Here is a 24,104-nt window from a genome sequence, read left to right as displayed (position 1 = left end):
CAGGTTGGACCAGTTGATTTCAGCAGTGAACTCCAACTGATTTTACTCTAATATCTACAGAAAACTCTAGGATATAGGTATTTATCTCAGTCAAGAAGTGAAAAGTTCTCACCGAGAAATAAATAGATTGCATTCAGTTGTTCATCCATACTTTTACTGAACTATGAACAAAAGGGACAGAAAAACAAATGTTTTTGGGAGTGCTTTTTCAGCCCTTAACTCTGCCATATGGAAGGCCAAAATTCTTTGTGACTTTCTGAGTTTTATTAAGAGCTGTCAGAATAGTTGGAAACCTGGGCAGCTTCCTGATTCTGATACTGTTTGTCCCTGGGTGCTCCAGGGAAGTGTGGCAGAATTCCAGTAATACACAGATGTGACATAGTTTGTTCCTAGTGAAGGTCTCATTCCAGTCTCTAATAAAAAGCTACTGATTTAATACCTCAACCATGCAGAGTGAATTTTATCCCATCTGAAAAATAAATACATAAACAGCAATGTAAATTGGAAAGAAGCAACAGCACATAATATTACTCCCTACTCCCCCTATAATCCACAACATATTTGTCTCTGCAGCATTCTGCCTACTGACAGTGATTAAGGGGTTCCCAGTCTTAATGACTCTCTGTGGCAGGCTTCTGAGGTAGCTTTCTGTGTGTGGGAAGTGGAAGGGAGAAATGACTTGTATTGCCAGTACACTCAAACAAGCTTGGATTTTAATGCAGCCTAAAGGGGTTAGAAAACCATTTTTCAATTTCTTTTAGTGGGTCTTGGATACCTAAGTGCTTTAGGCTACATTATAATCCTCAGTCACAGCATGAACATCTTTACACCTGGCTATGTTTCTTCTCTTAATTAAAAAAAAAAAAAAAAGGTACAGTGAAAAGACCAGACCCCAAACAAATGTTCAGGTTAGGTAATATCAACTGCACCAAACTGCCCAGTAACAAGCCAATTTGGCACATTACTTGCTCAGAAGGGGGAGGCAAAAATCATTCCTTTCGATGGACAGTCATTTTCAGCACTCAAAATGTGGGACAACCTTTTGTATAGTGCAGCTGTGCCTGGCATATCCTTGTGGTCCTGGAGGAGATGGATCATTATCTCCTCTCATGGCATAGTCTGAGATGAAGTTCTGCCTTGCCTAGTGCCAAAGGCGTGACCATAAGACTCCATCATAGGGAGGGGAAAGACAGTCATCATAGGCCTCTTTGAGAACAGGATTTGAACTCAGAGAAGTAATATCAGAGAAACAAAATACAAATCTTGAGAAATCAATTTGATGAATAAAGCTTTGATCAGAAGTTTTTGTGCTATTCATTTGGTATGTTATGGACACTGGCAAAATTAAGTGCTTGGGTTCCTTGTTCTGTCTTGGGAACAACTGAGCAAGGAATGAATCCTTGAGTGAACCTCCTCTGTCCATTCTAGGCAGTCGTACCCCAGGGAGAACAAACCCCAACAACATCTCAACATCTGAGAAACTTTCTTTGTAGACAGAAGAAAGGATAGGAAAAGAAAGGGTATACTTTGTTTACTATTATTGGTTTTAAAGGCATCTGTAGGCTCCTTGGAGGCCAAGAGGAGGAATTAACGCCTAACTCTTTCTGTATCCTGTCTGCTTTGTACATCTTTCAGTTTGAGACTAACAGTTGTGACTTGGAGGTCTCCTGTGGAATATCACAGCAAGTTCACCTACTCCTGATTATGATTCTTATACTTCTCTGCCCTTTGCTTTTCTTTGTATCGGTTACATAAAGCAAGGATGCTCTTAATACTTATTCATGCTGCTTCAGCCTCCCTAATCCAGTTTTTTCCAGCAAAAAGTCCTTTTTTTTTAGAGCAAATCCTGAACTAATTGCTAAAATGTTAATAATATAGCCAGTTGTGTCACCAAGCTACGCTATGAGTGCTCAGTTGTGAGTTACCCCGTCCTCTCAGATTCTCTCTTCTTTGCCCAAAGGCTCCTCAGTAAAATTCAGCTGCATAAACACCTTGCTGAAAACAGTATGGCTCATTTGACTGTCACCTCCACTCAACACAGTACACTCTTAACTTTGGTGTTTATGGTCCATAGGCTTATCCTAAAATCTGTTTTCCTGAATAAAACATTTAGGTCTCATACATTGAATTGTCCAGTCCATTGGGCATATTTGAGTAGGAAAAATCTGCAAAACTTGATTTGAGGAAGAGTTTTGGTTTTTTGTTTTCCATTTTTCTTTGCTTTGCAGGAATGGATATAAAGATTAGGTCTAGTGAATTGAAGAAAACTGCCCAAAATAATAAACAGATTTGCTTAAGCAATACTGTGTGGATCTAGGATCATATAATTGGTCTGTGTTAAGCCCTATACTCTCCAGACATTAGAAGAGAAGAGTGAGAAACTTAACATGGCCTTCCAAATGCTTTAGAGAGCAATAAGAATGTGGCTAGTGCAATAAACATGACATCTGCGGAACAGTTAGCAATAGTTTTTACTCATTCTTTATACGATTCAGCCGGGATTTGTATGTGTGCAGAGAAGAGACAAGGAAACTGTCATTTATCCTTGTAATATTTGTGGTTTCCTCCTGTGCAAAAGAAAACAAAGTAACCAGTAGCCTTAAAGGAATAAATCACATTTCTACTTATGTGGACACGACTGAAAATTCTGTATGATACATTTTGTTTTGGAACAAAATCTCCAAGCACAAAAGGGTTGTGTGTGCACAGTGCAGCAAATGCAGAAGGCCTGATTCTTGTCCTCAGAGGGCCTCTAAAATAAGTGAACTAACATTTACTCTCCTGTAAAGAATATCTAAGAATGGCTAAAGAGAAATTTGAAAGTATTTATTTCTCTGAGAAAAGTATCATAAAATTAGCATGAAATAAATGTGTCTCATGCATACTGTCTATAGTTCAATTACTCTAATTTGAATGCAGTATTTCTGCTATTAGTGTTCCAGGAAGAAAACCCTAGTGTTGCAGAACACTAGGGTTTGGGTGAGGTTGCTTTTTAGACTGTTACTGCATTCTGTTAGTTCGCAGAAATCTTACTTTATTAATTTATGAAAAAAAAATAGATACTCTTCTGCAAGGGCTTGTCAAATGATGTAATCTCTTATCTCATACACTTTGATATAGAACCAACTTTTACAGAAGAATAATAACTTCTTTCATACTACTTTTGCAGGAGAATCACCAATAAAGCTAACATTTCAGAGTCTGCAAATACTGATAACTCCTGAACCACAATTAGATTTCCTAGCAGCGATTGAAATTGAAGTATCTTCAAAAGGAAAATATGGGAACTGCCCAAAAAAAGCCTATGATAAGAAAAATGGTTATATTTTCATAGAGTAACAATTGTAATTATTATTCTCAGAGACCACCTCTTATGGGAAAAGCACCTTCATTGTAACACTGTTAGCAATTTCATTGGACAGATGCAAAGCTAGATAGCTTGTAGAGACTAAACTGCCCTCTTGCATAGTTCCATACAGGTCTGGTCTTCAGGAAGAAATGCAATTGTATTTAACAATTGTAATAAATAGCACATCTGTGACCTGAACTCATGTTTCTTGCTACAACAACCATTTACAGGTACCATGTCAGGTTGGGAAGTCATTCATAAATTCTGACCCAAGTCATATCCCTTCAGCCAGCAGGCCTGGTGCTGAACATGACTCATTCCTGCTATCTGGACTCATCAGCAGGTTAACTCACCTGCTGTTGGGATTGGGGTGTTATTTATGCTTTGTACTATGGCAACAAATAGGAAAAAAAACCAAAACCAACGTTTTTGGTTTGATTTTCTCATGTATTTGGTGATATGCAAACATACAATAAAGAAATTAATGTTTCTCCCAAATGAATTTGCAGTTTTAATGCCAGACAGGAGAGTAGATAAGCCAAAAAAGAGAAGAATGGCAAAAAGAAAGTGTCACATACAACTTTTTAGTCCTTTCATAAAAATAGAGACCTTTAGTTCCCAGGGCTGTCCATCTGTCATCTTTTACCACTTTATGTATTGGCATATAATATATAATTTTTTTTTTTAAATTGTGGATTCATATTTCTACCTCTAGATTGAAATTCATGGCTTTCATTACTGTGAAGACTCACCAATGAGTGAATGTCCCTTTTCTCTCCTTTTCAGGAGGAACAGCTTCCAGACAGAAGGGCTTTTTGGGATGCATTAGATCTCTGCATTTAAATGGACAGAAACTTGACCTTGAAGAGAGAGCTAAAATGACACCTGGTGTTAAACCTGGATGTCCAGGGCATTGCAGCAGTTATGGTAACCTGTGCCATAATGGAGGTAAATGTGTGGAGAAGTATACTGGTTACTTCTGTGATTGTACCAACTCAGCCTATGAAGGACCTTTCTGCAAGGAAGGTAGGCAGCAAGCTTTGATTCTAATCTTCAACACTGTTTCACTGAAGCACAGTTTCACTCATGTCAGCTCGGTGTCCCCTGTATTACAATACATTCTATTATCAGCTGTCCCTTCAGCGTTACTAAGAGTTTATCTGAAGCAGGCTACAAGACCTTTTTTTGACTTCAGTGTTGGCCTCAGAATTGAAAATGATGTCAGCTGTACTCGTAAAATTTACAACTATTTCCCGCTATGATTCCTGTATTCAGTTGCATATAACTTGCCCCAGACATAAACAAATAGGGCTGAATTTTTTCATACAGGTGTTTGCCCATGTCTGAACATTTAGTTTAGTTGTTCTTAAACCTCATCCCATTTTGTCCACCTTAAAAAAATCTTGAGAGTTTTTCTTTACAAAGTTTTAGAGCAATGATGTGACAAAAAGAGGTAGTCTTTTTATGTTCTTTTGCCATTTCTGTGACAACCCATCCAAACGTTAAGAAATTTTTAAAATAAGCATGAAGCGCTCAGGAGAAAACTGATTTGCATGGTTCAGTCTTTGGTGAATGTGTCCTCACTGAACCCTTCTGGTGGCTTGTAGAAGATGCTGTCAACACCAGAAAAATGAGCAGGGCAAATAAGGAACCTTTAATTTAGAGAGCATGCTTTTTGAAACTAACAAAATTCCTTCTCAGTGACAGCAATATGCAGTATGAATTTTTAATTTCCATGGCTGCCCCTCACCTCACAAATGTGAGGGGTTTGCTAAGTAGGTTGCATCATCTGTTGCTGTAAATTGGCTTAGCTGTTATCATGGTTTAGGAGTGGTGTTCTCCAATTTATTTTTCCCACTGAAACCACTCCGAACTACTTGCTCTCAATCACTCCCCCCTCTCTTTCATTCTCCCTCCCCTGCAGTGGACTAGAAAGGAGAATTCGAGGCACAAAAGGTAAAGATACAGGTTGAGATAAGAACAATTTACTGGAAACGACAATGAGATTTAAAACTGAAAAGTGACATTAACAATACAGGGTACAAGAAAGAAGCGAACAATTTACGTGGAAACTCCCTGACAATACTCCCCATGCTACACTGACCCGGAAGGGACCTCTTCCCCCATCCCCAGAAAATTATGTGAGTTGGCATAGAATAACCTCTGGGTCCTGGCCATGCCCCCTCCTGGCTAATGGAAAAATAACCCTGTCCTGGCTAGAACCGGGGCAGTTGTACCGCAGTCCATGGAACTATGCTCCCTCACGCAAGCTGAGGATTTGGCACGGATGCCACAAGAGGCATACCAAATACCCACATATTGTCCCATTAGGAGACGCTGTTGTAGAGGTGAAGCTGCTCTACTGGAGAGTTACCATCCTGACTTTACTGAAAAAAACTCTGCTGTTATCCCATCTGTGTCATTCATGGCCAGACTATGTTATCTGTATTGAAAACAGAAGCAAGAATTCTCAGGATCTGAGCATCTATAGGTAGATGTTCCTCTTCATTTGATGCTACCAAAGATAGCTTTCCTTACTGGCTGTCTTTGGTCAATGTGTTGTTTTAATAATGAATTTGTTTAAAAAGGAGACTGGAAAAAACAAATACGTTGTCTTTACTGTTGGAAGGGAAGACAGGGAATATTGCCTTACAGAGAATATTCAGTTGTCAGAATGTGGTGAACTAAGCATTTATTTGGCTGACAGACATTTCAGGCTGTTCCCTCTTGTGGAGCTCTGATTCTAACTCTAAAATTGTTGAATTTATATCTCCATTCGCTATCCTTCTCTGTGCCAGACAAACTGACTGTAAGGAAGGACATACTGGTTATCCAAATGAAGGAATACTGTTGTTATCTGGGTCAGGGGTATTTTGCAATGTTCTGTTTCTGAGGTAGTCAGCTCATGTCCATTCCTTCCTGGGAGATTTTAAAATGGAGTAGTTGAAATTATTCCCTTGGTTTACATATGTTTTCAGAGGTTTCTGCATTATTTGAAGCCGGCACTTCCGTTACCTATATTTTCCAAGAACCTTATCCTGTCACAAAAAATGCAAGCACCTCAAGCTCTGCCATTTATGTGGATGCTGTCATGTCCAAGGAGAATATTGCATTTAGCTTTCTCACAGCACATACCCCAAGCCTTCTACTGTACATCAACACCTATTTTCATGAATATTTGGCCGTGATTCTCTCCAAGAATGGTAAGTAGTCTTGATTTGCTACCAAAGTGAGACCAGTGTAACTTTGTAAAGGTTTTGTTGCTTTGATTTTGGTTTGTTTGTTTTCTGGTTTTTGGATTTTTTGTGACAATAGGATAGAATTCTGCACTGATTAATTTTTGTGTCTGCAACTTTATCAACTTCATGATATTTGGTTCATGAAAATGACCATCACTCTTGTTTATGTCCCTTTATTTGGCGTTTGGCTACACTTGCTTGTTCAGTCTTTGAGTAATCATTTTGTTGGGGCTTAAAATGTACTTTGACTTTCATTTGACTAGACTATGTAATAGCAATTCCTAGCTATTTGTTCCACATTGTGATCCATTAGGCCACCAAGATAAGGGAATGAGAAATACCGTGTATGTACAAGAACACTTGGTACAGAAATATATTAGAATTTTATCTTTCTTGGCACATATATTGCTCTTCACTGGATTTTTTCAATGTAATATGGTCAGTACATCTAAATATTAAAGCCAGAAAATGTCAACGTTTTCTAGGTTTACTGACCAAAACAGGAGGTGTAAATCCATTTTCTGTTAAAAGGTACATGAGGTGGGGATTTTATGAAAACATTTAAAGATTTTAGGGGCTCAGGCCCTGTGTCTTCTCAGAAAGACACTGACTCCTGAGTCCTTGCAGTGCTTTCAGAAAAATCACTCCAGACAAACATCATCCTAGGCAAATGGGAATGTTTGAATTATTCAAGAGTTATCAGGCACTGGAGCACTGGAAGTGATGAGTAAGCTTATTGGTGAGTCAGTAGCCTGTGGCAGAACAATAGAAAGTTAATGTCATGTGGTTGAATATGTACATTTGACCGAATGACCCAGACCACTCTGAAGCCTTTCAAATTCCAAAATACTAGGCTTTCAAGTACTGTCAAATGAAACTATAAAAGGGGAAAAAAAACCAAACAAAAAAACCCCAAAAAAACCAAACAATCAAAACTGGTTTTATTCTCTGTATGGATTTTGCAGTAGTTTCTCTTGGTTATGTTATGTGGCTAGCATTCAGGCTGGCAAGGGATGAGTATCGTAATCCCTGGGAGAGGCAGCTGGAATAGTAACTGCCTGAACCAATTTACTCCAAGTGAAGTTGTGCCAAGGAAGTGGGACTACTGAGGTAACCCTAACCCTCTCCTGTCCAGTCCCAGATTTCCACCTGTAATTTGCTCTTGGAGACAAGTGTTTATGATTTTCGGCTATATGAATATTTTAGTGTGTAGCTCCAGGGTGGTCGAGGTTATACCTTGCTGAGGTGAAACCTTGGAATCTGCTTCTCAGTTACACTCAGGTCTCTTGATGCCACTCAGGCAATCAGAAATAGCCCTAAAGTGAATGAAAATGTAATATCCATTTAAGTCACCTTTATTGCTGCCAGAGTAGTCTAAAATGACCTTAGAAACATGAGCCAATTGACTTTTATTGATGAAATGCACTATACATAAGCTATAATTGAGAAGTTCTGGAAGTAGGGGTTTTAGTGTTGGTTGGAGAAGGGGTTGGGATCAGGACATAGCTTGTAGCAGCTCAGCAGGAGAAGAGATTAACCTTTCTTTGTGTCAGCTGCAGCTTCTGCAGATCTCTACTTTGGCTTAGTTGGAGTCAGGGATTCAGTACATCTTGAAATTAAGTGGAGCAGCTTTCAGCACAGTCAGGCAATATAAACAATGGTGCTTTTTTCAGATCTGTACCTCCTTTTACTCACCTGTAATATGATGGTGACAGTTACTCAGAGGGCTGGTGAGATGTCAGGCTCCACAATTCTGGGCTATGAAACATAGCACTATATACAAAAAATGATTAAGATAACTAGCTGACTTTAGTTAAATCCTGAAAGTCTCCTTCAGGATTACTCTGTGCATGCTTCTGTGGCTTTCTTTCAAGACAGTCATTCAATCATGTATATTCTCTACCTTTTGTCCCAAATGTAATAATTTGTTAAATTTCATGTCCTTTTACTTTTTAGCTTTTGGAAGTGAAATTATTTCAGTGAAAATAAGGTTCAGATATGTTACTCTTTCTTCCTCCAAGAGGTTTATGCTTGCCATAAAGTTACTGGACTATGAATATCAATGTCCTTTGTAGCACTGAAAGTGAGTGTGATTCCATCTCTCTCATTGGCTCATTTTCAAGGAATCTTGCCGAGTATAGTAGGACATAAGCAGGTCCCTTCTGGATAACTGATTTGTTAAATAAAGGTTAAGTTCCTGGAGAAATGGGAATGGGCATTCTCAGTTAAGAGGTGAGCAGCAATATTCTTTACCATAATCCCAAGCCCCTTTCCTCTTGTTAAGAAACAGTATTAAAACAGTCTATGTATACTTTAATACTTCTCCTTTTTGAACAGTTTTTCAAACTAATACTCATGTATCCTCTTTTATCCTTATGTTATTCCTCTTTTCTATTATCCGCAAAATAACTGGGCAAATTATTAGTTAATAAAAGAGATAATGAGAATAATGTTTCTTGTATTTCAGACTTCCTGTGTTAAATATTTAACATAAAAGAAATTAAAGTATTTACAAGGATTATTCATAGTTAGAGTATATTAAAAGGGCTTATATGAAAGTGGACTTGTATAGGCAACTGTGGTCTAATACAGTCACGTGTGAAGAATTTCCTGTAAAATTATTTGGTTCCAATAAATTTAATAAATAGGTACATTTAACCCCAACATTCTTTGCACTGTCAGTCTCTAAAGAAGGTCATATTATTAGAAGAAACAGTATGTATCAATTGAAATACCAGAACTCTGGTAGTGAAATTATTCCTTTAGAGTTACCCAACCTGCCAATGTCAGGTCTGCAAAAGGAGACTCAAAGCTACTCCTCCTGGCTTCACCTATCAGATCAATGCTGCCCACACAGAAAGCTCTTCCAGTGCTTGGAGCCTTAGAGGGCAGGGGGTTCATGGAGGAGGTAAGGTTATGACAGATGTTGGGTACCGCCATATGTCAATGCAGAAGCTACAATTCTGCACCCATTCAGATGACTTAATATAAAATGAGATGCTCAGTAGTTCCTGGCTGATAATATTTCTAGAAGCAGTTCCCAACCAAAGAACTCATCTATATCACAGAGGTTGTTCTTAACTCTGATCAGTTGACTCATGTCCTGGCAGTTTAAGGGTAAGTTTTTGAAAGTTGATGTTTTTAAAGACGACTTAGGGATTCCTTCCACCATTAGTTAATACTGATGCTTCTAAATCATACCTGAGCTTTTGAAAATTATGTGCATATAAGAGCATTATCCTCTCCAGTCTTACATATTGTACTTATGGATTTTTAAATTACACCTACATATATATGTGTACATATTGTGTATAGATAGGGGTATATCTATCTATCTGTCCATCTATCTATCTATTTATCTATTAATCCATACACATGTATATAGATGAGTATGTATGTAAAGCTTACATAGTCCCATTGTTCCCGCATCCAAAAGATTAGCAGTACTGTAATGATTGGCAGGATTGGCAGTGCCTTTTTAATATTATTTCTGTAGAAATTTCAAATTACAGTGCCTCTTACTAAGCTACAGAAAATTGGTAAACAGCTTTAATTAGCCTTTTCAGTGTGCCAGTCCACAGAAATTATCCACATCATGGGAAGATACTACCAAGAAAAAAATATTTTTTCTTTCCCAGGCTAGTTTTTCTCTGTACATTTTTGCATTTACATGATTTCACAAAGTTATTATATTTCACAAAGTGCCATTATATTGTTATTTTTGCCTTGTTCCCTAAAGGTAATAATTGATGGGGGAGAAAAATGTTAAGAAAGAAACTGCTAGTGCTTCTCCTTTCCCCACTCTTCCTCCTGCCCTGCAAGTAAACGAATGTGTTATGAATATGATGAAGTACTTTGTCTAGAAAATGTTTTCGCAAATATTTGATTCTCAGTTTTGTTGGCTTTCTCCATGGAAACAATATGAATCCTAATCTAGAAAAACAGCAGATAGCCAGCATCAAAGAAGAGAGATAGAATCTCAAACTATCCTAGAGTGATTGAAAATTTATCTGTATTTACTATCTGATCTCATAAGAAACTAAACAATTTGAGTCCTTTTTTTTCTTCCTATCCAACACCTATCGCCATCACACTGAGCTCTGTTCTCCATTTCTTTTGGAAAGCAAGACTCTGAAGTTGCATAGGAAAGATTACAGACAAGGAAAAAAGCACAGTTAAAAACAGAAGTACAAATGAAAACAACTTGAGTAATGCTTATGTTAGATCTCTAATGCTCAGCATATAGTAGCAGGGCTTATATCAGCTCCACTTCCCTATAAAGTCTTGAAATCAGCTGATATTTGAAGTAAATAGGAAAAGAAATAAAAATGTGTAGCAGAGGTAAGCTGAATTAACACTCTACAAAAAAAGAAGCAAATATTGTCAGTGAGAAGCTATTGATTTTTTTTTTAATAAACTCAAAATCTCCTGTAGTCACTTGTCTCTAAGTCAGAAGCAACGTTTTTGTTGAAAGCATATGAATTCTCCTTATGATTTTTGCTTTCAAGTCTGTTGAGCTGCATCTCTACCAGCCAAAGCTTTTGTCAGTCAGTGGTAAAGAGAGGCAAAAAATCTAGTTCAGTCTTTTAGGCAAAGAATCTTTTGATTCTGTTCATGCTGTACACTCTGAAGTTCAATGGAGCAAAACTAAAATAATTAGGTAAAATAGGACTCACCGAAAGACTGAGATGGATCTGGGAAGTTATTTTTCTTGTTCTTTTTCTTTACCCCCTTGTGGGTTCTGGTTTTGGGACGTGGATACCACAGGACCTTAACTAACTGCTACCAAAAGACCCTCTAGACTACGTTGTTACTAGTGCAATTGTCTTCCCTTTTGAGAACACCTTATGGCTTACAGACTCTCAATAGCCATTGAACAGCCTGCACAATTTATGTGACTGAAGTGGAAAATGATACCAAGGTTCAGGTATAGTTATTTTTAACAGATCAGGAGCAAGAAAGATAGTCATGTTGGGAAGTGTGGGAGATAGCTCTGTGGAGGAGACAAGCAATTGTCTTTGAGTGACAGAGGATTGTTCCCAGTCTAGCTCTGGTTTGCAGCCATTAAATGATTTCATATGGCAGATAGCACTATATAATTTATGCAGTTGTTATAGTTGGCCCTGAAATCTTATCTTATTTACTGAGTGAGAGGCTAGAGACCGTTTGATTGGTAATGATGAACGTAAAAGAAATTTTCCCCAGTTGTTAATTGGGAGACTGACTGTGGTGCCATGAGTAGAAAGGGTTTGGGTGGCAGGAGATCTCCTAATCAGCTTCTATTTAAAGAGAGAAATTCCTGTGGCTAGAAACACCTCTGGTCCCTTTGACATTTCCCTGAATGTCACAGAAAATAGGAATGCTGATTAGAGTTTTCACTTCAAATCCAACACCAAAATGTCTTTAAGGGAAGAGGCAGACTTGGCACCCAAGACCAATTTTTTTAATGTTTGTGTTAACATATGGCACTCTAAATCCCTAAGTGTGCAAAACCAACTTGAAAGGAGTAGCAGCCACAACATTCAGCCAAGGACTCTGGCAGATCTCTATCTTTGCTTTCCAAGAGAAGAGAACTGAATCTGTTTCATTATCTGAATTCATGGACATGTTTGTACTCATGAAGATTATTTTGCCATACTGAAGGGTCAAGAGATGTCATGAAGATCCACAAGAGAAAAACAAGGGAACTGTAATTGGATTACATTGAGCAAGAAAGGTTGATCATGCAGTCAATAACTGATGTGTGCTCTGCCTATGTACAGGCTGACTTTGAACTTACTGGTGTCTGGCATAAAACCTCAGACCACTGGCTGCAGATAGTCAGCTAGGAAGAAAACATGTGTTCCCATTTCCTTGTAGGAGGTGTTTGTCTCCTAGAAAGCTTGAGTTCCTAGCTCACATTTTGTAGCTGATAAGTCATTTTTATTGTTGGATTTCTGTGGAAATGAGAGGAAGGACAGAGGTTATTTTTAGCTTAAGAATTATCTGTGTTGTGGACTGAGAGCTGTGTGTAGTGAGAGCTGTAGCCCAGCAGAACCATTGGCTTAAGTGCTACCTTGGAGTAGTATAGCTGTTTGTGCACAACAGAGAGCCCAAGTCAATAATACTTGGAAGAGTGAGTCTGGATCCAAGCAAGCCTCCTTTTCTCTCTTGTATGTGGTATTCCTATTAACATTTTATTTTTTCCTGTAGCATATCAGTTATTCTCTGTGAATTATGAAAATGTGACTTTGTCCTTCTTGCCTGATGAAATTGGCTGATTATATCTTAGTCTTTACAAGACAGAGACTTGTCTTTGCAGACTGAGATCGACCTTCAGGAATCTCAGGTCAAGAAGAGGGGAAATGTCTGGAGCAAGGTAGATGTACACTTGGTGAAAGAGGATCAGATCAGGGAATGGGCATTAGGCAAACTGGGCATACAAATCCAGGGGCACTGGTAGGATTCACCCACAAGTGCTGAGGGAACAGGCAGATGTCATTGCAAGGCCACTCAAAAGGCAATGGGCACAAACCAAAACACATGAGGTTTCATCTGAACATCAGAAAACTCTTTTTATTGCTGAGGGTGACTGAGCACTGACACATCTTGCCTAGGAAACTGTGGAATCCCCATCCTTGCAGGTATTCAAAAGCCATGTGGTTATGGCCCTGGGAAACTGATTTGTAGGATCCCTTCTTTAGTAGGATGGGGTTGGACATGTCTTCCAGAGATCCCTTTTAACCTCAGCCATTCTACGGTTCTGTGAAAGATCACAGAATTGAATCGTGTTTGAAGGTAAATTACTGAAAATATGTGTGTATAGGCATATATTTTGCTACAGAAAAGTCATCACAATGCTACCATTATATGGTTCTTGTACTAGGATTTTTGCTAAGAAAATGTATCATTCTTCCTCTAATTTTTCCCATTAGATGACTTAAGGACATGAGTCAGTACTTTGTATGCCAATGATTGTGGCTTGTTATAAACTCAAGTATTTCCATTGAGAGGTTATTATCAGGTCCCTTTCTAAAGAATCCAACTTCATTCAGAGACACTGACATAACCTATGAAATAGGCAGTTCTTAGATGGACTTACTGGTCAGAGGAGCAGGACATTTCCCAGAGATTCATGACCAGCCAGGCGGTGTGTGTAGAGCTCAACACAAACAAGCATGATTAACCTCAGAAAGCCATTAATCCACAGAGTTATGTGCTGTCTTTATTATGACTTAAGAATGAAAAGGAGATTTAAGAAGAGGCATATGATTATTTTTCACTAGTCTTGTCTAAAAGATTATTGCTCATTCTCCTGCTCAGGTATCACATAGTGCTCAAATTGATTGCTTCTTTTTTTCTGTTCATACCTTCTTTTTCTGTGTTCTCTTTGCTGAACATAATGGCTATTTGTTAGGTCAACACAAAACAAGTCCTTGCTTGAACAGGTATCAGTACTGCCAAAACAGAAAGAGGTACGGTTAGAAGATATTAGGAAAAATGGAAACAATGAGCCAGCATCTTGTTGAAAGCAGGTTGGTATGAATTCCTCAGGGTATCACAACCGCAGATCTCAGTCCTTTTTTTCCCAACAGTGGTTCACACAGTTAGTGATGATGCATAATTTTCAAAGCCCAGTTGAACTTTTGGAATAAAATTCACAGGATGATACTTTTTATTTCGTTCACAGGATAAAGAATAAAAGCTCTTCCTGCCATCTTGGCTGCTATGCAGGTCTTAGATGAAAAGTACAGTGGGAGATGGAATCCATAGGGCCTACTGGGTGTCTGAGCGTGAGACTAATGGCATTAGTGTGTGTTTAAAGACAGGAGAGATCTGAGCAGAGATATGAGCATCAGATCCAATAGTATCACACAGATGCCTTATATAATGAAGTTCAGCAACGCCAAATTCAAGGTTCTGCATGTGATTCTTGGCAATCCCTAGCACAGATACAGGCTGGACTTAGAATGGATTGAGAGCGCCCCTGAGGAGAAAGACTTGGGAGTGTTGGTTAGCGAGAAGCTCAACATGACCTGACAATGTGTTCTCACAATCTAGAAAGCCAATCGTGTTCTGGTCTGCATTAAAAGCAGCATGGCCAGCAGGTCAAGGGAGATGATTCTCCCCCTCTACTCCACTGTAGTGAGACTACACCTGTAGTATTGTCCAGTTCTGGGGACCCCAACATAAGAAAGACATGGTGGACCTGTTGGAGTGAGTCCAGAGGAGGGCTATAAAAATGATCAGAGGGCTGATCTTCACAGGCTGTCTCCTGTGAAGGCAGGCTGAGAGAACTGGGGTTCAGACTGAAGAAGAGAAGGCTCTGGGGAGACTTTAGAGCCCCTTCTAGTACATAGAGGGGGCTACAAGAAAGCCGGAGAGGGACTTTTTAGAAGGGTATATAGTGATAGGACAAGGGCTTTAGACTGAAAGAGGGTATGTTTAGAATAGATGTTAGGAAGAAATTCACTGTGAGTGTGCTGAGGCAGTGAAATGTGTTCCTCAGAGAAGTTTTTGATACCCATCCTTGAAAGTGTTCAAGGCCAGATTGGATGGGGCTTTAAGCAACCTGGTCTAATAAAAAGTGTCCCTGCCCATGGCAGAGGGGTTGGAAATGATCTTTAGGGTCCCTTCCAACCCAAACTATTCTATGATTCTAAGATAGCCTTCATTAATGAAGGGTCTTAAAGTGAAAGTCTTTTAAAATTCCAAATAATCTGTGGAAAAGGTATAGGTTAAAATTTACCGGAATAATCTCACCATCAGAAAGCAAGTACTTTCAGGGAGATGTAACTGCATCTGACAGTTATCCCTCAGCTCTTTCCTTCATCTTTACATTCAATGCCCTTCAGGGAAAAAAAAATAGTAAATGTAGCATCATTTTGTAAAAGAAACAGTAACCATTTCCTTCAGCAAAAATAAATACCTACAAAAGGAGGGATGATAATAATAATGACTAATAGTATTGGTTTTAAATTGCTCCTCACACGAAGGTTGTGGAGGTTGTTTGGAGGTTTCCAAAGGATGTGAACATTCATCTATTTTACCAATGGATAAACTGTGACACAATAAAGGAAGACAATTTGTCAACATTCATCAAGCTGGTAGATTCCAAATTTGTGGCAGTGTCCATCATCTCCAGGATGCATAACTGCACCACTGTCTATGCTTGCCCGTGAGCTGAACTGGAGAGACAGTTTTTAGTGTTTTCTACCTTTGGAGCAAAAACCATCTGCCTGTTCCTTGTTAATTGCTGGTCAGTCTGTGGAAAGCCAACTGGCGGCTGGTGGGAATGAGATATCTATAAAGGTCAAACACATTTGTCAGTCACGTAGGGGAACTAGCTACATTTATCTGGGTCCAGCTGCCTAGCAGGATTGAAAAGTGAACTTTGGTCATGGGCCTCCAGATAGGGTCCTTTTGGGGTGTGGTTTTATCTAAATTGAAGAAATGCAATGTAAAGGGAAAGTATTGGGGGGTTTGTTTTGGGTTTTGGGTTTTTTTTGTTTGTTTGTTTGTGGTTTGTTTTTTTTTCAATATAGGATGTCTCGAATATGATCGTTAAGTCCTGAATGTCTCAAGCATTGAGTGGATGGCATTCAAACAACCACCTCTTTTTTGACTACCATAAGAGACTACAAAAAAATTGAGGGGTGAATTTTTCTTTTAAACCTGATGAAACAGTGTTGTCTAAGCAAGTGCAATAGCTGAGTAATGATATCAGCAAACATGTTCAACAGTTTTGCTTCCTTGTTTATTCCATGCAAAACAAACAAGAGTCACCTCCTAAAAAAATGTAAGTACTTTCTTAGTTAAACACCACTGGACGCTGGAGAGACGGGCTCTGCTCTTAGAATCACCAGCAGCACTTCCACTGAAGAGTAAATTTACTGAGTAAATATCCCTGGGGAGAAGCTGCTAATTAAGGAGCATGTTTCTTAGCCAGTTGCTCCTGACAGAGAAAATGGTGGTTCATTTTTAAATATCTAGGCTATGAAGAGCAACATTGCCTCACTGAAGCTGTGCAAGTTGCCAGAAAGATATTTTCTAGTAGAGATTACTGAAAACTGTCATGTGCTGTTCTGCAATCAGGAGCGAACAGACATTTACACCTTAGGAGCTGCAAATGGCTTTCTGGGCTAAATACTTTATTTTTTTATTTTGTTTTTTCATAATAACAACATAAATAGCCTCACTAATATTCCTCTCTTTGTTTAATTTGTGGTTTCCTTAATTGTTTTCCTTTTCAGCTAAAGCTCACTTGAATGTTGAGGGGGTGTGTGGTGGTATAGTCAACATCTTGCAGTCTGACAAAGGTCACTGCTGGCTGGAGACTGAGTTCTGTTTTTTTTCTGGGTGCCTCTGAGGCAACTAGACAGGCAGGAGTAGTCCAAGGCTGTTTTCCTAATACAATGCTTCACTACATATACATACACATTTCCCCCAAATCAGAGTTGTCAACTTCCCTAATTTAAATGATTTTTCCTGATGTTACATGATGGTGATAAATTTGTACATTTCATGTGTGCCACCCAAATGTGCTCCCTGAATTAACCTCAGCTTCTCTCAGTGTCTCAAGATGTCATACCAGCTGCTCCAGTCAGTTTAAGTCATTAAAAAGTGCTATTGAAGTTGGCAAGAGTTGTTGGGTTCAATCTGGGCTCATTTAAAACCAGTTTCCATAAATGAAGGTCCTGCAGAGAAGTCTCAGACTCCAAGGGCATGCCAACCTCTTCCTTGCTGTTTGGTTCTTCAAGACTAAATGACACAAGACCTGTGGTCCTGGTGACATGTGTGACAAGAATTTTACTTAAGAATGATGGATTTACAGATTGAATTCCTGGTATCCCATTTCTCTTTCCTGCAAAGCTTCTTTTATCTTTTTGCCAAATAGCTGCCCCTGTGTGAGATCTTTCAAACAGAGAGCCTTTTCCTGAGCTAGAGCACTCTCTGTACCATTTTCCCATGCTCTATTTTCTAGATTATGTGGTCCAGAATGAATGCAAAGTTGATAGGCATAGGCCACAAAACTAACATATGTTTCTGATATTCTACTCAACCCTGTTGTAGACACAGGCAAAAAAGAAAGACAACTCTCCTGTTCAATCAACAGAGGTTTGGGTCAAAGAATGTGTAACATCATGGCCAAGGTATTTCTTCACACTGTGCAGTCTGTGAACATCTTTTTATTCTTCAGGCTGAACGCTTTGAAATCTCTAACCAGTTTCATGTCCTTTTTACCACTAGACTTAAGAGCTGCTACAGCAGCTTGTCCTCATCCTCAGCAAAAATTAGCAGCTTGAAGGCACCATGCTATTCCTGTAGCTGACTGGAGGTTGGTTATGCTGAACCGGATCATTAGTGTTCTTCTAGCAAGTACTAGTTCTGGCCTCCATCGTCATTGAAAGAAGTGTCCTGGGAGTGTTTTGTTTCAGAAAAGACACCCCCAACCTAGTCACCAGCATGGGATGGCATAAATACTGCCCTTTGGTCTCTGTTTCCCAGGACTTCCCTCTGCACAAGGGAACCCCCAGGAATCCTGTTAAAATAGTTCAGTAGCTGTTTGATATCTTCAGGCAGATGATATGCCATTCAGCCCTATAGTCATGGATTATAATACTGCAGATTACAGATTGAAGACCACAGTGATTTGTAGCAAGCCAGCTTTGTGACAGGCAGTGGTCTTATCACAGTAACATGGCAGCCCACATGAAATCATTTCCTCCAGAAGTGGTGAAAAGAGGCCACACTGTGTTTGGTAACACTGTGCCTAAGCTGAGCTCGCTCCCCTCTCAGGCTGTTCTGGAGCTAGCACAGCACATCTCCATGCTGATCTGCAGTTTGCAGAATTCAAAGCTGAAGGAGATGGATGACTGCAATAATCAAGTGTGAATCTACTCTTACCTAACACTGCTGGGGTAATAGGCCCAGTAAAATTTTTCAACCCAAGGCCAAAAAAATTATCTCTCTCTTTTCCTTTCCCTCCCTCCTTTATTGACTTCATAGAAATTGCCTCCAGCAATTCCATATACATTAGAGAAGGAACACAACAGACTGTACATTGCTTGAGCATTATGACACTCCAGGTGTGCATGCTCAGACATGGGCAGCTGAAAAGAGGATGACAGGCATGAGTACAATAAGACTGGCAGAAATTACACTACTTGTGATTAGTGTGAATCCCTATTGTGAGGCAAAAATGATGCAAAATAGAGAGACAATAGAGAACAGGGAGAGCTGGTGTATGAACAGACTTTTATTTGCCATTGCTGATTCTGGGCTGATGTGATGGAGAAAGTCAGTGGACCAGATAATCAAAATTCAGAGGACAACAAAAAAATCCTTAATAATACTCCTAATTAAAAATCCATTTATTTCGCTTGTCAAGTAGTAAACTGACAATTCGATCTTCCTGACAAATTATTCTGTAGTCTGAAAACTGAAGTTTTTGTACTGAATGCAAGGCAAAATCAGCTCTAAGCTACGATGGTGTAAATTCCAAAACACCTCTTGAGGAATGAAACCATGTACTTCTGGTTTATATTAATGCAAATTTGACCCCAGGCAAAATACCAGCTCTTCGATAGTTTTGAAGAACAGTTGTCCATTAAAAAAGTTGCCATTGGAATTCAAAGCAATTTGACAAAATTAGATGCCATTCACTGATCTCTTTATATGATTTAAGGTGAAATTGCACCAGTATAGAAAGTAAGATCTGTTCTTAATGGATGTCAAGAACCGTCCATTGTCTCCCAGCAAGTGGAACAGATGGTTTCTGCTTTAAAATCAGTGTTTCTCTGACAAAGTCAATGGGTAAATCCCTGTTTGTGGCAGCTGAGAGCCTGGATAGATTGCATGTCTATGTCATGCTGGCTCTCTTTGAACACAGATGTACTGGATGCTATTGCTGATCACCTGCATGTGTAGTACCAATTATATTTTATATACGTGTGTGTTCATAGCATTCAAAAAGAGCAGTGAAGTTTTTTTTTTCACATTTGCAAAATAAAGTCACAGACCAAACCTAGTCCCTGTTCCATTTCTTGCCTTAGATCCCTTTCAAGGGCTCTGGGTAAGAGGCAGCCTATAAAGTACTTCTTCTGGAACAAGATTTTTTAGTTTGGATTAATCTGTTAGACTAAATATATATATATATATTAAAAAAAAAATGTCTTTTAGTTTCATCTTATTCTGTGTGGTCATCTCAGCCATGCTGTGTAGAGAGGGCAACCTTTCCACTTTTTCTTGGCTCTTCCACTGTCCAGTGAGCAAATCTGAAAAAGATCCCTTAACTTCCTTGCACTTGGGCTTCTTTTCTCTGGTATTTCTAGAGTAAAGAGGTTCTGAGATGCTTATGATGTTAATCCCTGTTGATGCATCTTTCATTCGGTACCAGATAATGTGACTGTGATTTAAGTTTGGACTTTCAGTGTGACATTCATGGTGAGAGACAGTAGCTCCTTGCCCTCACTATGCAATGAGGGTTGGGAGCTTTGCAGTATGATTCGGGGCAGCTGAATCAGAACCTATATTATAACACTGAATAATTTAGCAGTTTTTACTGACCTTGATCTCTTCACAAGTTCCCCTCTAATGTCCATGACTATGTGTGAGAAAGTAAATGCCTTTTATCCTTTTATTATTATTATTATTATTTTCACTTTAAAAGCTCTCCTGATCCAGTAGACCTCTCAATCAGCTAAAAAGCCTTCATCCTAGTAGTTCATTCTCACTTTTCCTCTCAATTTTGGAAGATTTTTTTTCTATCCTACAAATCTCAGATCTCAGTGCTCATCTGGGATATACTGGATTTTGTATTAATGTTTTAAAAGTACAGCTCTTAGGAGCCAAACATCTTGCTGAGGGAAAAGGAGCAGGGATGATCTTAACTAGACTAGAGGTCCTATCTGTAAGGATTGTCAACTTCACTGTGAGGTGTGTAGAGGGGGAAAAATTCCTTCCCTGCAGGAAATTTATACCTTGTTTTAAGCTCTTTATAAAGTGGTTTTATAGTAGCTTGTAGAACAACAGAGCTGACTTTACTGAGGAAGGACTTGGAAAGCTGAAGGAAGTGAGTATGTCCACTCTATGTGCTGAAGAACTGTCCCATGTCTTCTCTCACTAACTCTACATCTGCAAGCCATGTTGCAGCACTGATATGGCTGAACACAGGAGCCAGCAGGGCTGTTCACTCCCCTCATTTAACAGCGAAACTGCTTCTGGGGTCAGAGGTTCCTCTGAATGACATTCCAGTGCACAATACAACTGCAACAGCTTGTGCAGGTGTGCCATGGGCTTCTCTGACATGGCCCTGCATCACCGTGGACACACAGGTGTCTTCTCTGTGAATACTGAACCTCATCCTGGGGCTAAAACAGTGCAGGCACAACCTACAGGGATGAACAGGAACTCAGTGCCTGCCATCCAGCACAGGTAACAGTTACAGTTTGTAGCTTTCTGCAAAATCTAGCAATACTTGAAATAGTTTCAACTTGTGCTAACACAAACACTGAAATGGAAGGAGGAAGGGCAGAGTGTTTTATGATGAGTTTCAGAACAGGGAATAAATGCAGGACTCTTTCCCCAGGGCTGTAGTACTGTCAACATTCATTTTGTCTTTGGAGACAGTAATAAAGTAGCTCCAGAAGAGATTTTAAACTCTATGGTATCACTGTTGTTCCATGTATTTTGGTTACTGATGCATAAAAAGAGTTCAAAAATTTCAGAATTTTATTTTTCTCCCTGCTACTTAATTCCCAGAAAAGTATGCTTGAAAAGATTCTATCAGAATAGATTCTTTTCCTTTTAGATTACGTATATATATATATATATATGTATATATATACACACACATACGATATATGGCCCCATGTGCGTGTGTATACATATATATATATATATATATATATATATTCCCTGTAGTTATTTGTTAAAGGACTAAAATTCATACTGGATTCTTTGTTTTCTTGTGTGCTTCAATTTGTTATGGTACTGTTATTTATCAGTAATCACAATGGTTTTTTTGATACAAAGATTGAATGAAATGTTTTGCATTCATTTGTATAATAATTACATTTATTCCTTCAAATATGTCAGCAAAAGTAAAACTACTTTTTATTGCGTGTAAATGATAATGTGAGTATCATGGGACTTTAAATGTCTGAAATTAAGTTATAATTCTCGCAGTTGTCACAGTCTTCTGCATTGTTTGGATGAAAAGAAATGGTAAAATCCAGCAATATTAGTTTAATAGAGCAGTGCAAGCCCTGCATGCCCTCTACTGGAAGTGATCCCTTACAGGATAATGTAGATCAGCTTCTGTGGCAGTGCTCAGTGTCTGACCTGCAGACAGACACACTTGCTTTTATATAGTTAGTTACTCATTAAGTTTCTCCATAGCAGAGTTTGTTAGCCTGCTAGCCTTTCCTAGTAGGAAGGAAAACTCCTCCAGTACATTATTTTCTTCACAATTTTCATTACAGTTTGAACTCTTTCAGTTCTCCTTAACATATTTCTTGACTTATTAACCTTGTTGCTCCATTGCAATAAAAAGAAAATGAGTTATATGTTGAGCAAAGTTGTTGAATGATATCTCATTACTGACACAGGTTTTATACATGCAATTTTATTGTGATTTTTAGGAAGTTTACAGGTTCGATACAAGCTGAGTAAAGATGGGCTTCTCATTTTCACCATTGACTCCGGAAATTTTGCCAACCGAGAGCTGCATCATGTGAAGATTAACAGAGAAGGCAGAGAGCTCATCATTCAGGTATGCCACGGCTTATGTTGAGTGTTAAATAATACTTGGTGCCACAAACATGGGAACAGTTTGCCCAGAGAAATTGTGTCATCCCTGAAAATGTTGTTCCATCTCTGAAAGTGTTCGAGGCCAGGTTGGATGGGGCTCTGAGCAACCTGGTCTAGTAGGAGGTGTCCCTGTCCACAGCAAGATGATCTTTAAGGTCCCTTCCAATCCATGCCATTTTATGATTCCGTGAGTCAGACCCACTGATTTCAATGCCTGATCGCCAGCAGGAGGCAAAGGTTTCACATTGATCTGGTGCAACCAAAGCTGATCCAGCAGCAGAGCAGCCCTGTAGCTTATAGCAAAGCTCCATCCAGACCCTTCTTCATAGAATGCCCAACAGTGGTGTTTTCTGTTGAGGAATCCTTCTCTTGTTTCTGACAATTTGTGAATTAGGAAACACATTTGCCCAGAAGTTCATCTAGAGCATTGGGCTGGTTCTGGGGCCTAGTGATGTCTGTGTGATCTGTAGTCTTCAAGGAAAAACACAGTATGGGTCATTAATAAGATGTGAAAGGGAGAAAAACAACTGAGGGATGAGCACCTGGGAATGTAATTACATTTAGGGTATGTGTCCCAAGGGAGAATGTGTCCCCAGCTGCCTCATCCTCTTAAAGAAAAGGAAAAGGTACGTTAATGCAGAGTGAAGTCACCATGTGCATGACAACACCCCATCCTAGAGCTAGAAGAAAGCCATGCTGAATGTGACAATCATAAGAGAGACAAGAACCCTCCTCTGCTTTGTTTCCCTGCATCACCTGTTTTTCCAAGGCAGGGAGAAGAGGATCATCCTACTGCTCTTTCTGCTTTCTTTCTAAGTCTAATTATAACAGTTCATATTGCAAAAAGGCTGGATCTGGGTCGCAGTCATTTAGCAGGGAAGGGTGGCAGAGTCTATAGAGAAGTTGTGTCTTAAGGAATAAAATGAGAAGAAGACGGAAACACACAGTGCCACAATTTTTCTTTCCTCTCCAGTTTCCATGTCTGGGTGGTAAAATGATCACACAAGTCTCAACTATGGGCTGTGGGTAGGCCTGATTATCTAAGAAGAAAGGTTATGTTAAAAGCCAGGGTTTTCCTCAAGTTCCAGTCTTCTATTGTGTGCTGCTCTGTGGTTTTCTTTTGTGCAGAGTTAATTCTTCACAATACATTTCTAGAAAGGGTCTCCTTTAAGTGTATTCAGAAGTGACTGGTGACTAGACATGGATTTTGGGAAGAAGGGGGGTTTCAGTGTCAAATATTTTAAGCTTTTCAGCAGGGGAAGTTTCTTCAAAGCCCTTTATATGACTATTCTGGTGTACCTTTCAGCTTCTCATGCTAAAATCAAAGCACATTCACTTTACTATCTCTAGAAAGTGAATCACACCTGGGGGCAGAATTAACTGATTTGCTGCTGAGAGTGTTCCCAGAAGTTTGCAGTGCAGTGCGATCTAGGAGTGTCTACATGGTGTTGTAATGAAGTAATTTTATTGACCTCTTCCAGGTTGATCAAGTTCTCAAACTCAAACACAACTTTTCTGAGATTGATTTTAAGGCCATTAAATCACTCACCTTGGGCAAGGTCACAGGTAGGTCCTACCAAAAATATTCCTGATTCATCAGTTGTTATAGTGCTGCATGTTGGGATTTTGATAGGATTGGAGTTTTGTTTGGATGGTTTTGCTGTAAGAGTTGGCCTGAACACTCCAGTACTCCTATTTATATATCTCATCAATGCAAAAATTTG

General features: G+C 39.1%; 1 protein-coding gene across 1 annotated transcript in view; it reads left to right on the top strand.

Moving 5' to 3' along the window:
* The window catches only part of CNTNAP5 (contactin associated protein like 5), a 288,117-nt gene that overhangs the window by 242,361 nt on the left and 21,652 nt on the right, over positions 1-24,104 (top strand). The window contains exons 18-21 of the mRNA XM_027636681.1: positions 4,136-4,375; positions 6,328-6,552; positions 22,212-22,342; positions 23,862-23,946. Of these exons, the coding sequence (XP_027492482.1) occupies positions 4,136-4,375; positions 6,328-6,552; positions 22,212-22,342; positions 23,862-23,946 (681 nt within the window). The remainder of the gene's footprint in view (positions 1-4,135; positions 4,376-6,327; positions 6,553-22,211; positions 22,343-23,861; positions 23,947-24,104) is intronic.

This window comes from Corapipo altera, unplaced genomic scaffold (assembly GCF_003945725.1).
Source record: "Corapipo altera isolate COAL_440 unplaced genomic scaffold, ASM394572v1 45, whole genome shotgun sequence".
Lineage (NCBI taxonomy): Eukaryota > Metazoa > Chordata > Aves > Passeriformes > Pipridae > Corapipo > Corapipo altera.
This window is presented reverse-complemented; position numbering and strand designations above follow the sequence as displayed.